This window comes from Nannobrachium achirus (assembly GCF_963921795.1).
Source record: "Nannobrachium achirus genome assembly, chromosome: 23".
Taxonomy (NCBI): Eukaryota; Metazoa; Chordata; class Actinopteri; order Myctophiformes; family Myctophidae; genus Nannobrachium; species Nannobrachium achirus.
In genome coordinates, this window is record NC_137830.1 from 50,101,823 (window position 1) to 50,122,607 (window position 20,785).

The window sequence follows — 20,785 nt, forward strand, 5'->3', positions numbered from 1 at the left end:
ATCCTTATGTGATAGGATAATTATTTTAAATGAACAACTTGAACCCTCGCATCCTTATTCTGAGGAGAACTTTAGCCAAAAATAGCAGATCTACAAGCTCTCAACGCCTCGCGCTGCGAGGCACCCTGCCCGTCCAGCTTGGCAAAAAGGTTTGGTGTAGAGGTAAAAAAGAGCAGACCAAGTACAGAGTGAAAGGTCAAGTTTACTAAGTATCGACGATTTAAGATTTTAATTGGTTAAGAGTCAAACAAGTCTATGAATCTATCTATGAAATCCATGAGAATCTCCATCACACATTTATACAATATGTAGAGGGGGTCCCTGCTTCATCTCTCTCTCTGCTAAGGGGTCCCTGCTTCATCTCTCTCTCTGCTAAGGGGTCCCTGCTTCATCTCTCTCTGCTAAGGGGTCCCTGCTTCATCTCTCTCTGCTAAGGGGTCCCTGCTTCATCTCTCTCTCTGCTAAGGGGTCCCTGCTTCATCTCTCTCTCTGCTAAGGGGTCCCTGCTTCATCTCTCTCTCTGCTAAGGGGTCCCTGCTTCATCTCTCTCTGCTAAGGGGCCCCTGCTTCATCTCTCTCTGCTAAGGGGTCCCGCTTCATCTCTCTCTCTACTAAGGGGTCCCTGCTTCATCTCTCTCTGCTAAGGGGTCCCTGCTTCATCCCTCTCTGCTAAGGGCTCTCTGCTTCATCTCTCTCTAAGGGGTCCCTGCTTCATCTCTCTCTCTGCTAAGGGGTCCCTGCTTCATCTCTCTCTGCTAAGGGGTCCCTGCTTCATCTCTCTCTCTCTAAGGGGTCCCTGCTTCATCTCTCTCTCTGCTAAGGGGTCCCTGCTTCATCTCTCTCTCTCTCTGCTAAGGGGTCCGTGCTTCATCTCTCTCTCTCTGCTAAGGGGTCCCTGCTTCATCTCTCTCTCTCTGCTAAGGGGTCCCTGCTTCATCTCTCTCTCTCTCTCTCTCTCTCTCTGCTAAGGGGTCCCTGCTTCATCTCTCTCTCTCTGCTAAGGGGTCCCTGCTTCATCTCTCTCTCTCTCTGCAAAGGGGTCCCTGCTTCATCTCTCTCTCTCTCTCTCTGCTAAGGGGTCCCTGCTTTATCTCTCTCTGCTAAGGGGTCCCTGCTTCATCTCTCTCTCTGCTAAGGGGTCCCTGCTTCATCTCTCTCTACTAAGGGATCCCTGCTTCATCTCTCTCTGCTAAGGGGTCCCTGCTTCATCTCTCTCTCTGCTAAGGGGTCCCTGCTTCATTTCTCTCTCTGCTAAGGGGTCCCTGCTTCATCTCTCTCTCTGCTAAGGGGTCCCTGCTTCATCTCTCTCTGCTAAGGGGTCCCTGCTTCATCTCTCTCTCTGCTAAGGGGTCCCTGCTTCATCTCTCTCTGCTAAGGGGTCCCTGCTTCATCTCTCTCTGCTAAGGGGTCCCTGCTTCATCTCTCTCTCTCTAAGGGGTCCCTGCTTCATCTCTCTCTGCTAAGGGGTCCCTGCTTCATCTCTCTCTGCTAAGGGGTCCCTGCTTCATCTCTCTCTGCTAAGGGGTCCTTGGCCTGAAAACGTTGAAGACCCCTGCTCTAGAGCAGATGTTCTCACACTTTATAGGTCACGACCCCCAAAATAATCATATATGAACTGGGGACCCCCCAGTTCAAACAAAGTGTAAATTGTAGAGTTGAAGCATTACATTTAGTTTGACTCAGTTCCACGTTGCGAGGCGTTGTGAGCTTGTAGATCGTCTATTTTCACAATATTTGCCTCTTTATGTTATTTGACAATTTGTCCAATGTTTGACCAGTTTATCCTTTGATTACTTTTAAAAGTTCTTTCATTGTCACTTCACTGTCATCTGGGGACCCCCTGGGGGTCCCTCTGGGGGTCCCCAGATGGGGGTCCCTAAGGGGGTCACCGGGTGGGGGTCCCCCTGGGGGTCCAGACCCACAGGTTGAGAACAAACCTTTTCATGTCAATCTGAACAGTTTGTTCAAGAGACTCCATTTTTACAAGATTCATTTTTTGAAAATAGCAGATCTACAAGTTCACAACACGCCGTGATGCGACATGTTGTGTGCTTGTAGATCGTCTATTTTCAAAGAGTCAATTTATACAGTAAATGGTTAAAGTGGTTACACTGATTTTGATGCTACAGTATATACATGAATGTTGCTGGGGACCCCCTGGAACGCCTTCAAGGACCCCTGGGAACCACTGTATGATGATATCATGATCTATACATCTGTACAATATTCATATTTAAATGTGTTACCCCCCCCATCGCTATGGAAACCAAACCATATTGATTCTATAAACACCCCCCCCCCCCCCCCACCCCCCGTTCCTGATTATTACATTATGATACACCACCCTGTCTGTCCTCACAGCCTGTCTGTCTGTCCTCAGACTCCTCACACAGAGACACAGAGGAGTCAGGCCACAACCCAAAGCCAGCATAGAGAGGTTCAGTAAATGTGGTCTGGAAGGTGTAGAGGTGTGTCAGTGTCGGTGAGGACACTTCATAGAAGGACATTGTCCCAGCAGGACAATCCAGATACACTGCTACTCTGTTGGAGTCAGAGGGACGATCAGGAAGGTAAGTGGCCTTACTATTGTGTGTGACATTGTATCTGTTAACATGGTTACCATCATAACAGCTCAGACTCCATGACATTTTATTGTATCCAAGCTGACATTCCTCACCCTGTCCTTTCCTACTGATTCCCCTGTAAGTTACTGCTATAGTAACCCCTCCACTCCTCTCTACCTCCCAGTAACAGCGTCCAGTCAGACCCTCTGTACACAGAACCTGGATCCGTCTATCAAACCTTTCTGGATGATCAGGATATGAATGAGGCTGTTCCACCCGAGTCGCCTTCCTGTTGTTCTCAGAGAGAGAGAGGTTTGTGTCTGCTGTGTTTGAGTCCAGTGTGAGACGATGAGAATCTGATGAGAAAACAACACAGTAAACATTAAATACATATTCACTGAGTGACACACATGCGCACGCACGCACGCACGCACGCACGCACGCACGCACGCACGCACGCACGCACGCACGCACGCATGTGCATGCATGTAAATACACCCACCCACACACACACACACTATAATAATGGATCAGGTAAGGTGTGTGTGTGTGTGTGGGGGGGGGTTACAGAATCAATAAAGTTTGGTTTTCCATAGCGATGGGAGGGGGGTCTCTGTGTGTCTAACACATTTAAACATGAATATTGTACAGATTTATAGATCATGAATACAGTGGTTCTCAAAGTGGGGTCCGGGGACCCCCAGGGGCAGGGGCGGTAACATAGGGTACGCCTGGGAGCTCAAGCGTACAGCTATGAGACGTTCGCCGGAGCCAGGTCTTTTTGGACCGGACTGCCACCCCACTTTTCAGGCTATCGACCTATTTTTTCTGTCATTTGGTCCGTTTTTTCCCCCCAAACGGCGCTATGGTCCCACTGTCCCCATTGTCTTGCTAAATCGCTGCTGGAGCTCGTTGCGACCCCCAGTCACTCATGCTAATTGCTTTCAATTACAAGTCTGTCTGCTATTACATGTTCAACCGGTTCTGATGGGCCAGGCTGCAGTGGTGTAAAGTAACAAATTACATTATACTCACTCAAGTAGCCTACTGTAGGCCAAGTACAATTTTGAGGCTTTCTCAGAGGCAAGTATTGTAGGCTACTTTTACTCTACTACAAATATTTGTAAACAGCTGTTACTTTGCATATTTCGATTATTATAAAGGCATACATTAACCACTTCAGTCTATATATTTAGGCCATTAGAAATGAAAATACAAGATCACAATGCAGACGCTTAGCTATAATTGTGAGCTTAGAACTGCTAAAATATTTGTATCTATGGTAGGCTGTGAAAACCTGTGAAATGGGACATTCTGCAAATGACTACGTTTTATTTATACAGTACATTTTGACACCAAAACGTCATTATGCAAGTACATTTTGGACATGGGACTTCTAACAGAGTATTTCTACTTTTAGTTACTTAAGTAAAATATGGGAGTACTTTTCTATTTTTCTTCACTGACGGCCGGGCTGCTAATCGAGCATCGGCTCGCTCACTCTCTCTCTCCTCACTCACTGTAGTCAGTGCGATGCAAAGCAGTTCATATCTAACTTTAACAGTAGCTTGAATTTCCCTTCCTTTATTCAACTTAATTTATTTTCTCGAAAATACATTGAGCGTAGCAGAGCCCTAGCTCATCCATAATGCCGAGATTACAGAAGGCATAATATGCCTACAACATTGTACGGTATAATAACTAGTAAGACACCTCAGGGTGACATGCGACCTCGCCCTAAAGGGCGAGGTCGCGCCAATTCTTGACTATCTGGCCAACCACAGTGTTTCTCTGACGATTCTAGTTGTTATCATTCTGGGGGGAGTTTGTTCATGTTTTTGTGAGGGTATCAACCCTAGGAGACACGGGGAAACATGCAAACTCCACACAGAAAGGCCCTATCGCCAACCCCATCGAGGGTGTGAGCGATGGGGCCTAAACATGGAAATGTGGAGAACACTATATATGGTCCAGTCCATCATGTCATAATGGGACTACCGTCATAGACAGTAGCCATTGTTAGGCCGGAGTCAATGGCTGTGTCTATGACGGTAGTTCCATATGACATATTGGACTAGACTATCTCCATATATAGTGTTATCCACATCTCCATGTTAGGACTCATATATGGGCATAAAAAGTATGTCATGTGACATCACTTCCTGTACAGACAGTCAGCCATTGACTCCGGATTAACAATGGCTACTGTCTATGACGGTAGTCCCATATGACATATTGGACTAGACTATCTCCATATATAGTGTTATCCACATCTCCATGTTTAGACAGCCAATGACTCCGGCCTAACAATGGCTACTTTCTATGACGGTAGTCCCATATGACATGATGGACTGGACTATCTCCATATATAGTGTTATCCACATTTCGTGTAGCCGCCCTGTACAGGAAGTGATGTCACAACTCGCTGACATCACACTGACATCACAGAGGATACGGAAGGACGGTCACGAGGATACGGAAGGAAGGAAGGAAGGAAGGACACTCAAGCGACACGATTCTTCAGAGTATATGCGACCTTCGGTCGCAGCATCAAAATCACTGTAACCACTTTAACCATTTACTGCTGAACGATTGACTACTTGAAAATAGACGATCTACAAGGTCAAAACGCGCCACATTGCGGGACGTTGTGAGCTTGTAGATCTGCTATTTTCAAATGAAGAATATTGGGAAAATGTTGTGTCTGGCACAAACGTTTTTCAGATGGGGTCCTTGACACACACCTAGACACATGCGCTGTAGTTGGGATCCGTTTGGTTTGAACTGAGTCCGATTCTTTTTCGGTTCCCCCATATCGGTTCCGGGTAGAACCGGTTCCTATAACGGTTCCGGAAGTTGTATATATAGGCCTATATATACAACTATATATATATATATATATATATAGATATAGATATAGATATAGATATATAGATATAGATAGATATTTTTCTTTCATTATTATAAAGTGATTCCCTGATTACTACAGCAACTTGTATAACTACTATTTCAACGTAACCACAATAACGATGGAATTCATGGTTAAGGGTGGACGTTCAAGCAGTGGAGAATAAATACATGGTTATTTAACGGCACGATGAATAGCCGATCTACAAGCTCACAACGCGTTGCGTGCAACGTGCTGTGAGCTTGTAGATCGGGTAGTCTTTCGTTGTCATTATCCCAGCTGCTACCAGCGTGAAAGCTGAAAGGAGTGAGTTGCTGACTGTTGCTATAGTTCTAGTTATTCATAAAACCTCAAACAAACGTTGCGTCCGTCATATGGAACACCATGAATGAAATCCAAGCCGAGTGAAATGGACATGGACATTGCGCCGTGGTTACTGGTTACTCTGTTAGCAGCTAGCTAGGCTACTGAAGAAAGTGAAGCAGCAGCTGCAGTCAGCCAGTCACTGGTACAGATTTTAGGAGACTGCACATTTGCACGAAAGGATTGCGCTGCATTTCGTGCACTTTGCATGCTTTTTTCCCTCTCTTGTAAAGTGCGACCACACTCGTGAGTAGTTTTGCTGCTGCGCTAACGTTGGCTCTGTCTGTCTCGAAGGACGCTACTAACGCTAGCCTAGCATTCTGATCGTCGTTCAGCAGGCGTCTGCTCTGCCTGACTGCCTCTGACTGAGTGGGCGTATCCACCTCTCTCACACATGTAGCAAGACGTCACCACAGTCACTTGCAATGTACACAGCTGGGCCAAATGAACGCTCAAAAGAAATTCCAGGAACCGTTATAGGAACCGGTCATAAAAATATGATGGAACCGGCTCCGGTTCCTCAATTTCGGAACAGGGTACGTGGTTCAAATGAGTGTGATGCTGTAAACATTTTGCTGGGGACCCCCTGGAACCCCCTAAGGACCCCTGGGGGTCCCCGGGCCACACTTTGAGAAGTATCAACCACTTTAACCCTTCATCGACCGGTGTCTCCCAGGGCTCTATACCCTCCACACTCCAAAATAGCCGATCTACAAGTTCACAACACGTCGCAGCACGATGAGTTGAGCGCTTGTAGATCTGCTATTTACGGTGAATGTTCACGTATTAAGACATGTCCAACATTGGGACGCAGGGTTTAAATGGTTAATGGTTCAAAGAAGGTTCTTTGAGGAACCATCTGTGGTTGTGAGCTTGTAGATCTGATATTTGGGGCGGGCGGACATATCTCAGATCTTAATGGGTTAACCGCTTAAACCTTATTTCAAATATAGTGAAAATAGCAGATCTACAAGCTCACAACGCCTCACACTGCGGTGCATTGTGAGCTTGTAGATCTGCTATTTTCAAACATTTTGTACTTTTACTTTTGGTACTTTAAATACATTTTGATGCCAATACTTTCGTACTTTTACTCAAGTACATTTTAAATTCCAGACTTTTACTTGTCACTACAGAGTACATCTACATTGCAGTATTGATACTTTTACTTAGGCCTAGGCCTACCATTATTATAATCATCATCACGTCACAATCCACATTTGCGCCCGACGGCCCATCAACATAATAGGCTTCATGGACAAGTGCATTCACGATAATAAACAAAAAGTCTGTATAGTTAAATACTTTTAAAATCGACTCTTATATCCCCTTAACCCAGTCCCCTTAGGCTATTTATCTGATGAAGGATATAAAGGATATTTTGCTGGCATTTCTTAGGTTATTTATGATAGCAAGAAGACAATTAGTTAGTGGCCAGGTCAATCTGACCTGGTAAAAGACGCACAGGACTCGACAGGAGGATAGATGAACGGGACAGACAGGGTAACGTCCAGTTGCGCTAGATTCTTTCTCTTTCTCTCTCTCTGTCACACACACACACACCACACGTAGGCCTACAGTACAGGTCCATTTAGTGAGTTTGCGCTCATGAAGTTTTTGGGTCGGTGTGTTAACCTCTCTCTCTCTCTCTCTCTCGTGATTCTTTTGCGTCGTGTGTGTGTGTGTGTGTGTGCGTGCGTGCGTGCGTGCGTGCGTGCGTGTGCGTGCGCGCGTCTCTCCCCTCTCTGTCTCTGTCGCGCTCATCAGCAAGCAATATGCTTCATGTGCTTCGGTGAAAGAACATGTCACATTCTAATCGGGTTAGGTGTATACATGGAAGGATTTTCCTTTTGATCGGGTCGTAAAATAGTTTAGACCACCCCTCTGCATCCGATCAGAATTTAAATCGTGTTGGTTTTGATCGGGTTTATTTAGGTGTATACATGCAGAATTAGATCGGGTTGATCTAAAATCTTGTTTTTAATAAGATTAGAAGCGTGCATGTAAACGGGGCTAGTGTGGTGCATTGTGAGCTTGTAGATTGGCTATTTTCACTATATTTAAGCAGTTCTGTTTTAATGCATTTATTTTTGGGGAAATGTTTTTAATTTCAATAAACAATGCATTGATGAAAAAAAGAAAAGTGCTGTAGTTGTAATTTGTACTTTTTAATACTTGTAGTAATACTTGTTCACCCCAGAGTCAGGATCTGCCTGACGTTTCCTCCTCCTTAAGAGGGGGTTTTTCGTTACCATTGTAGCAAATTGCTTGCTCAGGGTGGGGGCCTCGGGCCTGTGAGGTATCCACTCGAGTTCTCTCGGGGGGGTACCTCACAGGTACAGGTTCTGCTCGGGTTCTCTCTCTCCTCCCCCCACCCCCCCTACCCTTACCTCCCCCTCCCCTCCCCTTCCCCTACCCCTACACACGCGTGCGCATGCAGCGCCTGTGTGTGTGTGTGTACGTTCGTTCGTTCGTTCTTGTACATACGCATGCGGGACCTGTGTATGTGTGTGCGTGTGCCCCTTGTTGTCTTTCCCTTGTCTCTCCCTTGTTTCTCCCTCTCTCCTCTCTCATGGCTCTTTAGCCTTTGTAAAGTGTCTTGAGATAACTTGTTATGATTTGACACTTTAATAAAATTGAATTGAATTGAATTGAATTAGTAACACATTTCATTTAATAAATTCCTTCTCAAGACATTTCCTCACTAATGTGATTGTAAAGATGTCTAGTAACACATTTCATTTAATAAATTCCTTCTCAAGACATTTCCTCACTAATGTGTTTGTAAAGATGTCTAGTAACACATTTCATTTAATAAATTCCTTCTCAAGACATTTCCTCACTAATGTGTTTGTAAAGATGTCTAGTAACACATTTCAAAAGGTTGAAACTCCCCTAGGCAGGGGTGTCACACCAAATTCTGGGCCCTGGGTACAAGGATTCACTGCGTGAATGTTCCCATGAATGTTCTTCATAGGGGAGGGGGTTTAACCCATTTAGACTGGGAACGTATTATTACGCATTATGTTGTGCTTTAACTATTGAAAAATAGCAGATATACAAGATCACCGTGTGGCACCAAGTGCCGCTCTGCGAGCTTGTAGATCTGCTATTTTTGAAAAATAAAATTGAAAACCCTTTGTTTCTATGTCAGTGGTGCTCAAACCTTTTCATGTGAAGGACCCCCAAAATGATATGTATTTGGCCACGGACCCCCATCTCAATATATTTAGTTCCAGGGACCCCTCAGAAGCAAAAATTGAGTTACAAAATACATATATATACAAGGACGCAACGCGGCACTCGGTGCCACGCTGTGAGCTTGTATATCTGCTATCCAAAGCCTTGTTTTGTGTGAGAATCTCTATTTGTGGGAGCGTGTCAAATTAAAAAGTATCTTTCTTAGTTTGTAGAATCCTAGGAGACACTGCTCCTCAGGAGTCCAGATCACCTGGAGGTTCTCTGGTTCCTCCAGAGGTTCTCCTGGATGGAGTGGAGGAGTGGAGCAGGACTAGGGTGCTCCTCACCTGGGTAGAGGGGAGCATGAGGTCCTGGGCTGTTCCCCCTCACCTCTATGGATGTGGTCAGCAACACTTTGTATCTGCTGAAGAACAGCTAAGCCTGTTGATTGAACTGTGTTTTAAATACTCTCTCTAGGGGTCCCCAACCCCAGTTTAGAACCACTGCCCTGGAGGGGGTTGAATTTCAATGTTTTGGATTGTGTTACTGAACACCTTTAAAACACATTGATGAAGGTTTTTTATAATATCATCTGAATACAAGGTGGGAGGGGCCAACACAGTATAAAACACTGTATAAAACTGTGTATAAAATGTCAATGTGACAGACAGACAGACAGACAGACAGACAGACAGACAGACAGACAGACACTCACATCTTGTAAGGAGTTGAGGTTTAATCCAGTGTTCTCCTCCATGATTCACACTGAAGGAAATAGAACAACAATGAATCAATGTCTGACTGTCTAACACACACACACACACACACACACACACACACACACACACACACACACACACACACACACACACACACACACACACACACACACACACACACACACACACACACACACACACTAGGGTTTAATACCGGGGTCCCGGGATCCGGGCTTCCCGGGCAGAGTGCACGTAATTTCCCTCCCGGGAATTGGCGGCGAGACCCGTCGTCCTAGAGGTTGTGTTTTTTCTTGTTAGGAAATACAATTTACTAGCAGCGCAGAGGCAATTAGACTGCCTGACACATTATCCTCACCAGCCGTGCAAGCATCTCGTCTGTTTCAGCTGTGTGGAAGGATTTTACCAGTCTCTGTGGGCTGTCAAGCAAGCCTGTCATCGAATATAGCTGATCTACCATCTCACAACGTAGCGGTAGCGCAAAGTGCCGCGTTGTGAGCTTGTAGATTGGCTGTTTTCACTAGGCAAGTTTACTTCTTAAAGTGATGTGGAGAAACACTGACAGGTGATAATGGCGCATTTACTTTCTTATTGTTGCATTAATTATGCTCTTAACGTTTTTACGTGAGAAACTCTCCAGCAAAAAAAGAAAAAAGGAAAAAAATAGCCTTCTACAATCAGCTAAATGAAGAGCACGCACACCGTTCGTGAGAAGCTGCGGTGCCCTGTGAGCTTGTATATCTGCTATTTTTCTATAACTATGAAACACTAGATTTGACATAAATTGCCAAGATATAAACTGTAAACACCAATAACGCATGCATTATTGATATGTCCATTCAGTCAATTGGACTCACAGATGGCAACTCTAAATATGAAATAGCCTACTCCGTTGGTTTGCATTTCCACACAATATATTTTAACCAGAATTAAAACATCTGACCATTTATGAATTGTATTGGCGTAGGCCTACCTTTCAAAATGAGTGGGATGGTTGCGCACTTGCGCTTGTTAGAGAAGCGCTTTTTTCTGCTCACTGCAACACAAAAATAATCTTCGCTCTGCTAAGTCGTGATATTTAGTTTTTAAACAAGTGGGCACAGAATTAGCAGAAAACGTCTTTTCAAAGAGATTGGCCAACTGTATGTGGCAGGAAAATGAATAACATCCATTGCTGCTTTTGACAGTCCCGTGAATCGCGGAGCCACAGAGACCGTGTGTGGTGGATGATGTGAATTTGTTTTGTAGCCTAATGTCCGATCGGATATAAAGGTCCAACAACAGCGAGTCCTGAACTGAAGTTCTGATGACAGCGAGCCCCCGCGGACTGGCAATGATCATCATATCTTTCTAGTGAACTGAAGTTCTGATGACAGAGCCAAGCCCCCGCCCTGCGGACCGGTGATCATATTTTTCTACTTTTTGTCTCCGCCAGGCCGAGAGATATAGGAGACCGTTTTGCACCGTTAAAAAAAAAAGTCAGAAAATTCCCGGGATTTAAAATGAGCTAAATCCGGGAAAGTATTAAACCCTAACACACACACACACACACACACACACACACACACACACGCACACACACGCGCACACACACACACACACACACACACTGTTGAAAACAAACATCGGTAAACAATTCTATTTGCTTTAGAGTCTCCAGTTCAACATTGTAAGGAAACACTGCACTAACCAACATGGACACAGTCCAAGTCTACTCACTTCAGAGTCTCCAGTGCAGCAGAGAGCTTCTTCAGACCAGAGCCTCCTAAGTGGCTGAAGTTCAGGTCCAGCTGTTTCAGATGGGAGGGGTTGAAGGTCAGAGCTGAAGCCAGAGAAGAACAGCCTTCTTCTGTGAGCCCACAGCCCGACAACCTGCAGAGAAATCCATATTTAACAAAGTGATGTTCAAGTAGAGATCCACACAGAGAGAAAACACACTATTTATTTACCTCAGGATCTGCAGTCTACACTCTTCACTCTTCAGTAGAGCAGAGAGTTGCTCCACTTGTGATTCCTGCAGGCAGTTGAAACTGATGTCCAATTCTCTCAAATGGGAAAGATTAGATCTGAGAGCTGAGAGCAGGATGTCAAATCCTGTCTGTGTGAAGTTACAGCCAGCAAGTCTGTAATTAAAGATTACATATCTGGATTGATTATCAGAGTTTTGGAGGAGGGACCAAAGAGATGGAAAGAACAGGCAGGCAGGAATAATGTGAAGTAAATCATGGTCATCTTCCAACAGGAAGCTAACTGACAGGAAACAGGAAGCAGCAAGTTAACAACAGATGATCCAGCAAACTGACTGAAAAAAGTAAAGTGAAAAACCTCCCCGGTTTTGACCACAATCGCCTCCTCCTTCAAAGGGAAGCCTACTATATATATACACTTAACACTATGGCCCCCTGTGGACTCAATGAAGAATTTGACATCAAGCCTTTTTTGTGACATGTTTTTCTTCCTCTGTATATAATATATTTATTTATATATTTTTTCTATTTGTGTGTACATATGTGTTGTTTTTCTGATTTCTGTTTTTTATTATTGCCTTTACTCATCTGATTACATTTTGTGTACTGTTTATATATTTTGTTTTGGACTTTTCTTTAGGCGTATACTGAGGGACTATGTTTTTTACACATGTTATTTTGTTTACATTGTTTGGCTATTTTATAGCTTTAACCAGGCTACACTGGTAGACTGTTTATAAATATTGTCACTAGCCCAGATCCTCCGATTTTTAAAAGGGCAGTGGCCAAATTCCAATCTCCCCCCTAAACCCTGTTGACTGTTAACTCATGGACTTAGGTGACGTCAACATGGTAAGGGCTTGAGGGTACACCCCCCTAGTGGTGAGCAAAGGAACTTCTGTGGACTCAGCTAGAGGGAACAGCTCCAAACAGCTACAAAGGGAACGGAACAGTGGAAATAGCAGATCTACATGCTCACAACACCTCGCAACGTTAGGCGCTGTGAGCATGTAGATCTGCTATTTTCCCAATAGAACCGTGTTATACAAAGCCCCCTGACCAGTTCAAATATGATTCTTTTGGGGGTTGTTGCCTGAAAAGGTTAAGAAATAACCACTGCTAGATGAGTGTTTTATTCATGACACTTTACATCACATTTAAAAATCTTTACTGTCCTTATTTACAGTAATTGCTTTAAAGTATGTGATTGTTGATTATTATTGCGACCGTCAGGGAGCAGTTTACTATGAAAACCTCCACCGGCCGGCCGTCCGTCCGTCCGTCGGTCGGTCGGTCGGTCGGTCACACGTCACACGTCACACCTTTGCCCTGCTCATATCTCCGCATCAGTATATAGGGCTTGTTTGTTTATTGTATGACATCACGCCACATCATCAGCTGTGGACTCTGTGATGTCATCGTATCGCATCAGTATATAGGGCTTGTTTGTTTATTTATTGCGACCGTCAGGGGGCCGTCCGTCGGTCGGTCGGTCGGTCGGTCGGTCGGTCACACGTCACACGTCACACCTTTGCCCTGCTCATATCTCCGCATCAGTATATAGGGCTTGTTTGTTTATTGTATGACATCACGCCACATCATCAGCTGTGGACTCTGTGATGTCATCGTATCTCCATATATGGCCATCTCCGTATATGGAGATATAAGTCGTCCATGCCCAAGTATGGGCTGGTGAGGTCAGACTTTGTGTGATGCGTAGGTTATCTCCATATATGGAGATTCAACATTCCAGGCAATGCTCTCTTCCCTGGTGAGAATTGCCCCTTTATATAGGGCTTGTTTGTGTATTGTATGACATCACGCCACATCATCAGCTGTGGACTCTGTGATGTCATCGTATCTCCATATATGGCCATCTCCGTATATGGAGATATAAGTCGTCCATGCCCAAGTATGGGCTGGTGAGGTCAGACTTTGTGTGATGCGTAGGTTATCTCCATATATGGAGATTCAACATTCCAGGTGTAACTATGGCTACCCGTATGACGTGAGAGGTGGAGGTTGTGATATTTGTGGAGATAAGCGACCAACGGTCGCTTATCTCCCGATTAGGGAGTCTTACTGGTTATAATAGGCTAGATACATTAATCTATTCATTTTAATTTCTGTTTATGGGTTATTGCGACCGTAAGGTCGCAGTTTAGTATGAAAACCTCCACCGGCCGTCCGTCGGTCACACGTGCGGTCGACCGCACGTCACACGTGCGGTCGACGTGTGATGAGGTCACGATGAGTCATCTATGCCCAAATATAGATTTCTAGGTCAGATGGCCCATAGAGTTTGTGATGTCAAACCTAGCAACCCAATATAAACAAACCTGATGTCAGACCTGAAGTATCCTTTTATACCCATATATGGAGATACAGAGATCTCCATATATGGGCATATTAGAAAGCCCATATATGGGCATATACGGATGACATCAGGGATATCCATATATGGGCATAAAAGGGACAAGGGCTTACAGTTAAGAGATCTCCATATATGGGCATATCAGAAAGCCCATATATGTTCATATACTGATGACATCAGGAATATCCATATATGGGCATAAAAGGGACAAGGACTTACAGTTAAGAGATCTCCATATATGGGCATAAAGGGACAAGGACTGTTACAGTAGATATAGAGATGTCCATATATGGGCATAAATGAACAAGGACTGACAAACACTGAGATCTCCATATAACCTATGGGAATATAAGGGACGAGGACTGTCAGCTTGTAGACCTATTTTCTAAATATTGTTGTACATTAAAAACTTGAAATGGGTCGTTCTGCATAGTACTTGGGATTTGTTGATGCAAATGTTCACATAGAGTGTAATAATTGGTAAAACAAACTTTTGGCCTATTTGTGGAGATAAGCGACCAACGGTCGCTTATCTCCCGATTAGGGAGTCTTACTGGTAATGTTATTCGTTTTAAATTGCATTTCCATATTCTGCATTTACCTTGCATATGTCTTATCATGTGCCCCCTTATGTTTAACTAAATATACAGGCTATCTTCCATCCTGTCTCCCTTTGAGAACAGTGAGAAAGCACTACTGCTTGTTGACGTTCTAACTGCGATTCGTGACTCATCTCCACATTTAAACGATTGACATTTGGAGGATCCAGCTGATTCCCCTAGTAACGCTATGAACTGTGGGTAATTCCTGTGCCAAAAGCTGCAAATGTACGGACTTAAGGAAAGTCAACAAAAAGGGGCGTTCCCGCACCATCACGGACTTACCGATTTTACATTGGAACAACCCTCAAGCCCTTATGCCCCAACGTGAACGCGCACGCTGACTTTGGCTAAGTCAGTGAGTCAGCAAGTCAACGGTTTGGAATTTGGCCTATAGTTATTAGACTAGATGGGTGTGTCTACCCAGCTGCTACACATGTGTACTGATGAACTTCCTCCGGTTCCATATAACTGGCTAGCCTATTGTGTCATTCACTTTAGACCTGATGAAGACGCCGAAGGGCGTCGAAACGTTGTCGATTTTAATGTTATAATTAATAAAGAATCAACTTTGGGAGCGAGCCACCAGTGTGTGGACTTCATCTTCTTTTCCAAAAAAAAAAGTACACATAATATATCAATATTTTATCGCTTCTTATTATTTTTATTATTTGTTTCTAGTCAGTGTGGGTTACCATGATATCACCCTTATTGACTAAATGAAACAGACAACAGACTGCTGGTGCTGGTGGGCTGGGGAACCAGCAAACCTTCCAGTCTGTGTTTACACCAGTTTGACACTCAATGATTGTGTAAGTGGACGTGATAATTCCCTAGCAGCCATGATGGATCACATATTGTATTTACTGTAGCGTATCAGTGATGCCAGAGCAATGCTACTGGGTAGTTTTCAAATTAGGCTATAGCTGTCACGGTCCGCTCCTAAGGACCGTGACTTTGTCAGTGTTTATTGGTTTTTGGATTTTATCTTGTGTACTCCTATTCTATTTCAGTCTTGTATTCAGAATAACTGTTGAATGTATATGATTCTGTTGACTTATGGTCTGAGCCAGCTACCTTTCTGTTGTGTTGCTTTAGTTTTTTCCTATACCGTTGAATGTATTGAACATGATATTGTTGATGTACAGTATGTTCTGAGACAGCTGCTTTTGTGTTTTTTTATTCTGAAGTAAGAATGTTGCATCTCTTGTTTCCTCTTGTTTTTAGGTTTGGCTTTACATGCCTATATCTTATTTTGTAGTAATAGTCCTAGTATTTCCTGTCTTTACCTAGTATTTGTTTCCTGTCCTGTCTCGCCCCTGTGATTGTTAGTTTCCTCCTCCTGTGTCCACTTAGTCCCCCAGCCTATCCCAGTGTTGATTGTCAGTTGTGTTCACCTGTGTCTAGTCTATTTATATGCCCCTGTATATTCAGTTCCTTGTTTGTTCGTAATAGTAAGTCACCATATGTAGTCCTGTCTTTGACCTAGTCTGCGTGCAACATCGTTGGAGAATAAAGGCTTGATCCTGATGGCCATGGGCTGCAGCTGCTGTGATCATACTCATAGAGCGCTCTCTAGTCTCTTTCTCTCCGTTCTCAGTGGAGGAAAACGTACTGCGATTTTTTTTAAAGTATCAATACTGCATTATTGAAATACTCTGTTACAAGTTAAATTCCGGAATTCAAAATGTACTTGGGTAAAAGAAGGCTACGAAAGTGATGGCATCAAAATAAGCTCACAACGTGTCACAGCGCAACGCGTTGTGAGCTTGTAGATCGGCTATTTTCAACTATTCTCTATAGGTATAAAACAGGGCTAAAGAAGGTACTATGTTTTATAATATAATCATTTATATCTGCAAAGTAACTAAAGTTTTCATATAATTGTAGCGGAGTGAAAGTAGCCTACAATATTTGGATCCGAGATGTAGTGGAGTAAAAAAGAAAAACAGCCTGGCATAGATGCTGTTTGGCTCACCCGCCGCCTAGTGGCCAGAGTGAGGACTAACCAACACCATATCATGATTCTACCATGATGTCAACTTAATGCACACTCCTCTTATTAGAATAAAACAATAAATAATAAAACCGAACTAATCTAAATAATGCTGGTTAATTAATCTGACCTCAGTATCTCCAGTTCACAATGTGGACTCTTTAATCCAGCAGAGATGAGTTCCATGAATGAATCCTTCACGTTGTTATAACTGAGATCCAATTCTCTGAGATGTGAAGGATTAGAGCTGAGAGCTGAAGACACTATTTCATAATCTGGCTGCATGAGTTGACAGCCAACAAGTCTGTAAATGTAGAATATGTAAAACAGAGATTATCAACACAGATTAGATCAAGTTCATGTTCAAGGAAAAAACAAAACCATGAAAAAAAAACATTCAACCCCAAATATGGATCACATGGTGAGGGTTGTATCAACGCAGCACCAGAAGCATTTCCACTTAAACCAGGAGGACCACTAATGTGAACATTTGAACTGTTTGTTGTGTGTCTTTAATGGTTATTTTATGTTCATAGGAGTTTGGTCATTCTAGGGTCAAGACCACTTGACCTTTGGTGGTGTTGTCGTTTTGAGGGCACAAAGGTCAAATGCCAGGACAGGAAGGTCATCAAATAAAACAATGATTTAATGTCCAGATAAATAATTTAATGTAACTCTTTTACTGCCAATAACGAGTATACTTGTTAATTGATGCGCTAACGCGCTCACACACACACACACACACACACACACACACACACACACACACACACACACACACACACACACACACACACACACACACACACACACACACACACACACACACACACACACACACACACAGAGACTGTGTTTTTGGGTGAATAAATCAAGTGTTTGGTTAGAGGAGCTACTGGACTGTGGACATCGGAACATAATGTGACTGTTGTGATATTATTATATATTATACAGGTACAGTATAACTCATGTCTGTTTTATTTAACTACACTGGTAACATTACATTATATATGTAATGTGTTTTTTTTAGTTATAGGTGTCAATTATAATGTATTAACGTCTTATGTCCTTTATTTGCACATAAACACATTACCACCAGACCTGATTATTATTGGATATTTTACATTAACCATCATTTCTACTTATAGTGTTAGGTGTGATGGTAGATTTATTCTCTTCTAATACATTTTCTATTCACATGACTACTAACCGAGCCTTTCTGGTGTTCCTCACAGCTGGGGCCAGTCTGCATTTCCCCCAGCCTGATGTTGTTCTGTATTTGTCCAGGTCCAACTCATCCAGAACCTCCTCTGATGTCAGCAACATGTGGGCCAGAGCTGAACACTGGCTCTCAGTCAGTTTTGTCTTTGATCTGTCCCCTGACTCCAGGTACTGTTGGATCTCCTGATGCAGTGAGTGGTCGTTCATCTCCATCAAACAGTGGAAGATGTTGATGTATCTGTCAGGAGAAATATCTGCATCCTTAAATTTCATCTTCTTAAGGTTGTTGATGGCTCTCTGGATGCTCTTTGGACTGTTTTTTGTCTGAAACAGCAGACCTCCTAACATACTCTGGTTGGACTGCAGTGAGAGGCCATGAAGGAAGCGGATAAAGAGGTCCAGATGGCCATTCTTACTCTTCAGTGATTTTTTGAAGGCTCTCTTCAGGAAGACATCCAGGGTCATTTCTTCTTCTTCTTCTTCTTCTTCTTCTTCTTCTTCTTCTTCTTCTCCTAGGAATGTCTCCAGTACCTTCATGTTCTTCTGTGTGTAACAGTGGAACAGGTAGACTGCAGCCAGAAACTCCTGGATGCTCAGATGAACAAAGCTGTAGACCTTTCCCTCAGATTGAACAGCCTCTTCTTTGAAGATCTCTGTGCACACTCCTGAGTACAGCGAGGCGTCTTTCACATCAAGACCACACTCTTCCAGGTCTTCTTGGTAGAACATCATGCTACTTTTCTCCAGATGTTCAAACGCCAGCCTGCCCAGCTTCAGAAGAACCTCCCTGTCCTTCTCCATGAGCTGCTGTTGATTCAAATCATGATACTTCTTCCACTTCCTCTTGGTCTGAACCCACAGGAAGTGGCTGTACATCGCAGTCTGGGTCTTGGGCAGCTTTTCTGTCTCGTCTGTCTTCAACATGTCCTCCAGAACGGTAGCAGTGATCCAACAGAAGACTGGGATGTGACACATGATGTGGAGGCTCTTTGATGTCTTCATGTGTGAGATGATTTTGTTGGCCAGCTTCTCATCATCACTGAATCTCTTCCTGAAGAACTCCTCCTTCTGGGGGTCTGTGAACCCTCGTACTTCTGTCACCAGGTCAACATGTGCAGGAGGGATCTGATTGGCTGCTGCAGGTCTGGTAGTTATCCAGAGGAGGGCTGAGGGGAGCAGATTCCCCTTGATGAGGTTTGTCAACAGCAAACCCACTGATGATGTCGCTGTGACATCAGAAACAATGTCATTGTTCTGGAAGGCATCAGAATCAATGTCAATGTTCTTGAATTTCAGCGAAAACCTGCTTTCATCCAGACCATCAAAGATGAGGCCAACCTTCCAGACAGCGAGCTGCTCTGCTGTGACCTTCTTTAATTCTGGGTGGAAACGATGGATCAGTGAGAGAAGACTGTGCTGCTCATCTCTGACCAAGTTCAGCTCCCGGAATGAGAAGGGAACCAGGAGAATGACATCTTGATTTTCTAAACCCCTTGCCCAGTCCAGAGTGAACTTACGCACAGAGAAGGTTTTTCCAATGCCAGCGATGCCCTTGGTCAGAACTCTTCTGTTGGGTTTATCTCTGCCAAGGAGGAGGGGCTTAAAGATGTCACAGCATTTGATTGGTTGGTCATGGAGGGTCCTCTTCTTGGAAGCTGTCTCAAGCTGCCAGACCTCATGTTGGGTATTAACCCCTTCACTCTCTCCCGCTGAGAGGTAGAGCTCTGTGTAGATGCTGCTGAGGGAGGGCACTTCAGTGACGTATGTCACACGATCAAGACGGTTCAAACCGACCTTATAAAACTTTAACTGCTCCTGCGGACTGACACCTGCTATGAGAAGACAATGAAGACATGTTAAGGTAATTCATAATCTAATATACCATACCATTAAAATGTCTTAAATACTCAAAAAATCAAAAAAGAGAATAACAGCAAAATAAAGAACATTGGATCATTTGTTTTAGACTAAATGTATAATTTAATCACCAGTATTTGTACATTTATACAGGAATACAATGTGAACATTTAGTATGATGATGTTTTCTGCTATTTAAACATTTCATTAATTAATATGAAATGTTAATTAGTGTAAAATGTGTCCAGTCTTACTTTGTTCACTTGTGGTTTGACTGGATGTCTTCTGTTCAGGTGTGGTTCTGAGTCTCTCTCTGTGGAGATGAAGACAATATAATATAGATAATAGATAGTTTAATATATTAACTTATATTATTGAATTAACCGCTTAAGACCTGTATACTTTGTCATACAACGATTAGTGCCGATATACAAGCTCAGGAGGGCTGTGATGCCATGTGTTGTGAGCTTGAAGATCTGCTCATTTCGCCATGTTTTTTTTTTTTTACATAATATTGTATAGATGAACATGAATTACATGACCTGGCCTGCATGATACAAACACACTGCCCAGATGTAAATACAGGTTCTTATATCACTGTAGACTATAGAGGTAATAGTTGTACATAATGTTATAATGTAGACTAGAGGTAATAGTTGTACATAATGTTATATCACTGTAGACTATAGAGGTAATAGTTGTACATAATGTTATATCACTGTAAACTATAGAGGTAATAGTTGTACATAATGTTATATCACTGTAGACTAGAGGTAATAGTTGTACATAATGTTATATCACTGTAGACTATAGAGGTAATAGTTGTACATAATGTTATATCACTGTAGACTATAGAGGTAATAGTTGTACATAATGTTATATCACTGTAGACTATAGAGGTAATAGTTGTACATAATGTTTGATCACTGTAGACTAGAGGTAATAGTTGTACATAATGTTTGATCACTGTAGACTAGAGGTAATAGTTGTACATAATGTTTGATCACTGTAGACTATAG

General features: G+C 43.2%; 1 protein-coding gene across 1 annotated transcript in view; it reads right to left on the minus strand.

The window, feature by feature from the left end:
- Positions 1-2,330: 2,330 nt before the first annotated feature.
- The window catches only part of LOC308308964 (protein NLRC3-like), a gene marked incomplete at both ends in the record, with an annotated part of 47,602 nt that continues 29,147 nt past the window's right edge, over positions 2,331-20,785 (minus strand). Inside the window, 4 exons of the mRNA XM_080754417.1 lie at positions 2,331-2,903; positions 11,540-11,624; positions 16,819-16,967; positions 17,907-19,738. Of these exons, the coding sequence (XP_080610543.1) occupies positions 2,331-2,903; positions 11,540-11,624; positions 16,819-16,967; positions 17,907-19,738 (2,639 nt within the window). The remainder of the gene's footprint in view (positions 2,904-11,539; positions 11,625-16,818; positions 16,968-17,906; positions 19,739-20,785) is intronic.